Source organism: Ylistrum balloti, unplaced genomic scaffold (genome assembly GCF_031769215.1).
Source record: "Ylistrum balloti isolate Yb309-2 unplaced genomic scaffold, AGI_CSIRO_Ybal_v1 Utg370294, whole genome shotgun sequence".
Taxonomy (NCBI): Eukaryota; Metazoa; Mollusca; class Bivalvia; order Pectinida; family Pectinidae; genus Ylistrum; species Ylistrum balloti.
Genome location: NW_026782222.1, coordinates 170941 through 179506, shown reverse-complemented (window position 1 = coordinate 179506; position 8566 = coordinate 170941). Strand labels below are relative to the sequence as shown.

Sequence of the window (8566 nt, the reverse complement as noted above, 5' to 3'; positions counted from 1 at the left end):
TGCGACTACATAACTTAAAGGAGTGGAAAGGCATTTTAAAACGTCAGCAAAGACACAGAATGAAAATATCACCAATATTAAGGTCTAATATCAAACGCCGGTCTCACAATACTAAATATTGATATCTAAGTAATTTGATACATGATACACGAATTTCCGTTTCATATGAAATTGGCATTGGTATAAGATCCTCTATATATATTTAGATAGTTAAAATACGATTTCGATAAAGGTCTAAACTTAATAATACGATGAAGATGAACAAGTATGACGTGAGTTCATCAGCAAAAGAACGGTGCCCGGTTTAGAAAAAAGTTGCCTACATTGAATAATTCAGTTCATCGTTTGCGTTGTTGGATATAAACAATAGATGGGCTAGGTTGGTCTTGGTATCATAGAGTTGTTATTTATATGATGGTAAATGGTGGGAATACGGATCTGCTAAACCTGTTAATACGAAAATCCGTCAGAATACATAGGGAGGTAGGGGAGACACAAGGTATTTAAGGCCGAGTTTTGTTGACTTGTTCGCTGCAATAAATCTTTACGAAAAAAATAACAAAAAAACAACAACAAAACAAAAAACAAAAAAAAACTAGTTGTTAAATGAGTGCAAAATACAAAAGTACATATATATATCCGCGTTGAAGGAATGTGAATGTGTTGTCCTTCCTTTGTTCCTTGGAACTTTACTGCAAATATCATCTATATTATCGCCACAAACATATCAGCACCACAATTATAGCTACCATTGAATTAGGATTGTTTTTCTTCCTTGGCGAAGGAAGGGATAAGTTTCTTGAGCAACACATATGAGACTATGTCTACTGTTAAAAGCACCGAGAATGCCACCATAATAATCACTATATCGGGGTCAGTGTGATCCGAAGCTCCGGAAGAAAGGTCAAGTCTCATGGAATGAAACTGCCAGATTTGATTAACCACACTGACCACATGGAAAATCTGATGACCCTGACCTAAAACGTCACACTTACCCGGGTATAGCTTTTCTGGTAAATGGCTTCCAAAGAAAAATGCGCAAGAAGCAAAGAAAATCCAGCTGATAGTTAAGTGATTAAGAGATGATAAGGAACAGGTATCACTAACGTAGCACCGGAAGTAGCGAGGCCCAAACGGAAGTGTTACAAGTGCGGCTTGGATCGTCATCATTGCAATCATCATGAGCTTCCTTCTGACGTCACATGGATTATGGCCAAAGAGCAACTTGGAAAGACAAAGTACTATAAAGTTTAGCCATGACATAAAAGTCAATAGCGGCAAGTAATTCGATCCTACGTATTCGTAAGTCGCTTTATCTGAGCATGCGTAAAAGGCCTGTATACCGGAACCAAATGAATACACAGTGGCTCCAACATAGTCTATCATAAACAGGCTGTAGTGATGATATACAGACCGGGAGTGAAGTAAATGTACGCATGCACTAGTCATTGTAGATATCACACAACACAATCCGAATACCAACATAGGCCATGAGTGTATTTCCGTCCATACGTCATATTCTGCAGACAATTCTCCCATAATCCACCACAGAATAATAAAACCAATCAAATGTGTCCACACATTGACAGTCTCGTTGTGAATCTGAAAGAGGCTGATCAGGTAGTACCGCCATGGCTGATTGGTCGGTCTGTAGTATCTAATAATGGCGGGTTCGTGAAGTATCCTATGAACTTCGTCTCTATGGAGAGTCGGCTGCAGCTTCAGAAACTCCGAGAAGGAAGTCCGTATGTAATCACAGAAATTATTGATGTTGTAGGTTGCATCTTTTCCACTCGCCATTGTACATCTGCAACATAAATGAATAACATAACAAATTAATAATAATGTTCAACCAAACTAAATCAGATTCCAAGTAAAATTTAGTGAGTTATTTTGCATTTTGATGAGTTCAATACGTTGTTTAATCAACCTATTCGATATCGTCGTTAGTTGATATTTTTCTCAGCTAAAATTTCTATCGCGTTCAGGGAATAATTCATCCGGATATATAGACGTTTTCCATATGCATTGTACAAAAATACACACAAATGAACAGTACCTTTCAATGAAATAATCAAATATTTCATCAAACTGCATAAAAAAAACTGCCCCGTTCTTGCAGGACCCGTATATGGATGTATGGGCCTAAAATATCAGGAAATGATTGAGGAATATCGAATATGGCCAAAGTCAATATAAATCTATGGATAAGGACCTTCATCGGTATATCAATTTAATAGATTTCATAATCATTTCTGTAAACGCTTTATATTTCATGGTGCAAAATGTTTCGCCAGCAGCTGTAAAGTATTGGAGAAATTTCAAAACACATTTTTATTTCGTTTCACAAGACTTTTAAATTACCTACGTTATTTTCTTAAAATGAAGGTACTCTCGAACAGCTTTGCTAGGGAGTGATGATATTGACACAAAATTAAACAGTTTGCAAAAACGCCTTGGCGAATTGCATTCACATATGATTTATATTCTTTAGATGGGACAACACCCTCACAAATCATATGTTGTGGACTGATTTTATCTTTAAGTTACAGGTTTTAAGTCATGCACGAAGTCGCTAATTGAGTTTATATCTTAATGTCATCTTTTTTGTACATTTATGATGATGTAAAATTGCTTGCGTCAATATAAATGCAAATGCAATATATAAGTGAGTTAGGTATATCTATACATGTATATTCATGTTTGATAAAAAAACATATCGAGTCTACCATCGTTCAGAATACAGAGCATATTAATTTTTAATTTCATATATTTTTGTTGCTCACAGATAACTTTATATGTAGTGAAAATTTAATGCTCATGACACATGCACGTGTTCATGTACAAATATAAATTATTCATATATACAAATATAAAGTATATTGTATATTCAATTGATATCACTACGGTTTGGCATAAATCCAAAATAGAATATAGAAAATACTAAGTACTAGATTTAAGAAACATTTTCAATACAACCGGGTTCTGATTCATTTTATAAAATGTGTTTAAGTATATTAAGAAATTATTATAGTATTGATAATAAAGGTACAAGTGTGTCGCCAAAGACTACCCCGCCTTCTTCGTTTTTGTGTGGATGTAGTACATTCTCTGCTACAAAGTCTCTGCAATATGTTTGCAAAATATATAACATATAGAGATACATTTATCTCCCCATCTATAAAACAAATAAGGACATGTATACTATACCTGATATCTACCTCTACTACAAAATTTAGAGAATGACGAAAAAGCTAAACAATACCTACATGGAGAGGATAGAAAGGTCTCATCTAAACCAAAGCCATTGTTTATATAAACATACGCATGGTGCATGTACAGCAATTATGTGTATTGATATGTACTAAAACGTTAACATTGGTATAGTATAAGCAAACATCACGCCTACCAACAAATGAAAACATTATCAAACGACAATATGTACACATAGGTATATACGATAGTAGATCACAACCATAGCACTCGAAGATTTAAAACAAACAATATACAGATCATACGCTTGTCATACGTTGCAATATACAACCCTCTGGAATGCATGTTAACACAGTCATTCATTTCTCTATTTGAATCACATTATCATCCTCATTTTCATTTACCATAACAACCCCATACCTGAATTAATCCACCTTCCTCAAATATTCCCTAGCAACTATACAGTTTACTCGGTTGGTGCTGGTAGATAGCACATGCTACATGTTTTCTGTGTATCCTTAAAATCTAAATTGTATGAGATTATGTTTTTGGTATTATGTAATATTTTGAATGTGGACAGTAGAGAGGATGTGTGTGTGACCGAGGCCATGTTAAATAGGACAAATTTTCCATGCTCTACTGATCAGTATCCGCGACAACCTCTAGCTATTTGGTGTATGTCAAGCGTTATGAGTTTGTATTACAAAGTTAACACACAGTATATACGAGGTCGTTATGTTTGTGTTTACATCTATGTCCAATCCCTGCTTCATTTCTATTATTTTAACAATTTTATGGGGGGGGGGGAGTATAAAACAATTGAATGAATTGTATTGCGATTTCAGTATAAAATGAATAGTAAATTATCTACTTACTTTCAACTATATGCTAACTTGTAAATTGTATGCAATCTTGTAAATTGTTTGATGATTGTATGCTAACTTTCAATTATGTTCCAATTTAACACTTACTTGTTACTGTGTGTTAATGTAAATTGCATGATAATTATATGCAACATTGTATGTTGTAAATTGTATGATAATTGTATGCAACATTGTATGTTGTAAATTGTATGATAATTGTATGTTTAATTTTAATTGTGTGTTCATTGTATGCTTTCTTTTCAATTGTATTCTACTTTCGTTTATATTTACATACAGATCTAACATATTTATTCAATGCTGAAACAAGTACAAATTTTATTATATTTTATACAATATAAGCCAGGAATATGATTAATACAATGCACCTACGTCTTATGGTTTTACATATGAAAAGTACAAAGTAATACAGTCATGCCAGAACAGACATTGCCAAATACATAAATATTTTATCATATAAAGCATAGAGATAACCTTGAACTATCCTGTTATAATTATGACTTGATATATTGGTTTGTGAAGTATGCTTAAAATGAATTCCTGATCCGTAAACGTTTCTTAACAACTCTTCATCATTACTAATTAATTTTGAAATGAATTTTCTAAGCCGACAAAAATTGTTACGAAGATATCACTGTTATAATCTGGCATCAGAACTGTATTTCATAAATTGATTAAAACAGAATCTGCTCGATAAAGACAAACAACATATCTATATTTGTAGAAGTACGAATAGGTTCGTTGTACCATCCATCACCTTATACAAATGTCAACATGGAGCTTATCAAAATCGTATCGTGATTCACACCAGATGTACAGAATTCTAACGGGATTTGTGCCATATCTATACAATACCTCATGAAGGTTTTTCACAGCGTACAAAGGCAAACTATTAATTCACTCAGGGCGATACTTTCATCCCACCTATTATTGTGCATTTAGCAAACGCGAGCTTTTGTACACGTTATGTGGAATTAAAGGCTGCAGTACATAAATGTAACATAGTCACACACCACGTGTTAATATACATACCGATGACAGCTATGGGAATTGTTCTAAATCTGCCATAGTGAGAAGCTTGTTTACAGCGGCGCATTTAACTACGTGATAAAAAATCTCTATTGCCAACCGTTTTCAGTGGTCAGGGTTGATATATTCGTCACAGGTGAACGGCTGTTGGATGAGCTTAGGTCAAGATTGGTATGGGCTTGTTGACTTGTTGTGTTCCATTGCCAAGGGTAGCCGGGTAGCCCTGGTGGGTGTGCCAGAGAAGCGTGGTATGTGTGTGTGTGAAGGTGTTTACCCAGATAAGAGACATTTAAAGCCATATTTACATCGGTATGAAATAGTTTATAATTAACTAGGTCTCAGTTCGTATTGACAGTGGTGTGTGTATATGTGCATATGGATATCCGGAATGATGTGTACTACATCGCTTTTTACAAAGCTCGATCAAGCCTTATCAGACAATACAAACGTGTTATCATCCTTCTTAAGTACATCTTATAGCAGACATCAATACGAATAAATTATTAATAAGTACTTTAAAAGTACTCTTCATCGTATCGATGCATGTGTTACTATAGTCTATTAGTACTTTAATGACACCTTTATGTACTAGAAAATCTGCCACACTGTTAATTAAGATATCAATATTTCAATAAACTAAACAACTACAAAGATCCTGTTTCAGACTAAGAGAAATTTGTAGTTTGTATGTACATGTATTAGGTCTACACTGTTCAATGGTACGTACCGTGTTCTCTACTGGCCACTGGGTGGGCATCATATGTCCAGGTTATGGCATTTCGGAGTGACAAAAGTATAAATGAAGCCGGCCATTATCTGTGGACACAGTTTTTATATGTCATTGCCTGTTGATTGTAGCTCATTTAAAAAGGTGGTAACTACAAAAGTTTAAAACATGTCCTTTTAATGATACTGAATGTAGTTTGAACATGCATAAAAAGTTAAAAAATACAATTACATGAAATTACAATTATGAACTTAGCCAAGTACACCTGTTAGTCTTGTAATTTGTAGTTGCCTGTAAAAAAGCAAACTGCATTTAACCATTATAGGCAATTTGTTACGAGGATCGTAACAAGTAGCAAATACATGATATACCATTATGACAATAATAGTATCTCGAAACGTAAAATAACTTACTTGTGCCGAAAAGGAAACCATTCATGCGGAAGATGTTTGAAAGGTTGCTACACACTAAATTGCATGAGTAGATCTACATATCTGTTGGCAAACAAACATTAATCTATGAATCAAAATATCCTAATAGTTAATTTCAAATGCCAAAAAACCGTGGCGTTTATTAATGTTTTCAAATGAATTATTCATAAGAATATTGCAACTCTATTACCATTATTTAAACTACTAAGTTTATTGAATATTATGTGTTCAAGTTGGAGTAAAGTTAATTTAATCACTATGAAATGCTGTTTCTAATCGTAGTGTGGTGTATCCGGTCTGGATGAAGTGTAACTTATATTTTGTTGTTTGACAAAAGAACGTTTTCCTATAAAAGCTACAGATGCATGAAGAAATAATCTTTACCTTCACCGTGTAATTACGTTATGTATATCTTCTTGACGAAAAAAACGGGAAGTATCATAACGCATTAGCATAAGCCATGCGAAAAAGGAAACCAAGACATCCCATTAATCAACAATGTAAATATCAAGTGCATTTTAAACTTAGATAATAAAATGAAAAATATTTCCATTTTAAGATAAATGGCCTTACAGGAAATTTTTTATAACAGTGTTATGTTGGTTTTCTAATAAACTTGTCTTTATGGTAACTTTAGTGTGCATTTATTTGAAACTAAAATGCACCTTAAACATCCAATAAAAGTCGTAGGTAAATGTAGCTTAGAAATAGGGAGCTCTTATTATCAGGGAGAAATCAAATACACTGTATATCTAGTAATGCATGCACTACAATGAAGGTGATCACATATCCCCAGTCTGCACATTAAGAAACATTTACGTATATCTGCAACTATGGTTATTTACCATAACAATAAATAAAGAATTTATATCAACATACGTGAACCAGTGACCGAGTTCGTGTGGGAAAATGTTTGATAAATCCTCAGGTCTTTTTTTTTCTCAGCGGGGAATTAGTTTCTGCGCAAAACCTGTCCACTGGTAAGTCTTTACAGAACGACCGGTAGATTTTTCCCGTTTAGAATATAGTTGTATTTATTCAAGCACATGTCGCTGTCAACAATGTGTATTACAATGATGACTCATAGAACACGAATACCATGTGTTCAGCAACAATGACACCAATTTAAATCAAGAGCAGAAAAGGACGTGCACGTTTCAAGGACAATCATAAATACTTGTATATAATATAAGTATATAAAGTAAACAAGACAATTTGTATTCTTTAATATTTCAATTTAAAAAAAATATACTGAGATTATCGTTCTCGCCGCTAATTATAGCATAGTGCTAAAAGCTTGTCCGACAGATAAATGCTTTTAACTGTGGTTTCGTTCGTATTCACTAGACAGCGCATTCAAGTTTCGAACCTTGGCAACGCATACTAAGAGAACAGTCAAAAGCTTTCTTTCCGTTTTACGGACGGTGTTCGATACACTGTATCAGAAAAAATATTGGCATTTTTTTTAGAGAGAGAAGTTGGCAAGCTAGATGCTGGAATATCTCAAAACGTGGCACGACGGTTTGGATGTACATTAAATAATTAAGACAGTTGCTTTAGGGGATTTTTCTGCTAAGGATCACGGTACGGGACCGCCTACGAAACAGGGATTACGCGTACAACGTCGCGTTGGTAAGGGCAAGATATAGACCTAGCATATACGGACATTTGCGTAATCGGTTCCAGTCCTCTTCATTGACGGCTAGAAGCATTCCTTGCGATATTGCAAGAGACCAATAACCGCCCACGACGTCCCGCTATCTGCTAATATTGATTCAACGTCACAAAGTTGTGTACTTAGCATGGATATTCGCAAGTTTCTGTGTAGCCAGGTGCAGTGTTTCTCTGTATCCGGGTCACATTTACATTCGTGTTATCTCCTTATCTACCTGTCTTACTTTTTTTAATTTATCTATCATTATTATTATTATCTAAAGTTACATCAATGACAAGCAAGGGAAAGTTACAGTTTCGAGAAAAACATCATCGAACAGTAACACCGCCACCATCGAATGTTGTTATCTCCAGAGTGTTATTCTGATGGTATGCTGCATTTCTTGGGTCTGCGAACGAGAACCCTGCCGTCTGTCAAACTAGATAAGGAGCGATTTTCATCAGACCATTAAACTCTTCTCTACGACCTAGTATTACATGTACCTATTGCAGTCTTGCTTGTGTTTTGCCTTCCGATCAACAGAGGACATGTTGACGCTTCACCTGTCTGTCTAGGTCTGTTACACCTGGAACGCTCGTCAGCATGCTCGATTTCGTTCAGACGCTGCGTT

General features: G+C 34.7%; 1 protein-coding gene across 1 annotated transcript; it reads right to left on the bottom strand.

Annotated features, from left to right (window-relative positions):
• Positions 1-756: 756 nt before the first annotated feature.
• Positions 757-1800, bottom strand: LOC132553051 (membrane progestin receptor beta-like). The gene has a single exon (XM_060217255.1). The coding sequence runs from the start codon at positions 1798-1800 to the stop codon at positions 757-759; it is 1044 nt and encodes a 347-aa protein (XP_060073238.1).
• Positions 1801-8566: the final 6766 nt, after the last annotated feature.

What these genes read in the sequence shown, in the direction of transcription:
- LOC132553051 (XM_060217255.1), bottom strand. Translation starts at nt 1,800, where the DNA reads ATGGCGAGTGGAAAAGATGCAACCTACAACATCAATAATTTCTGTGAT.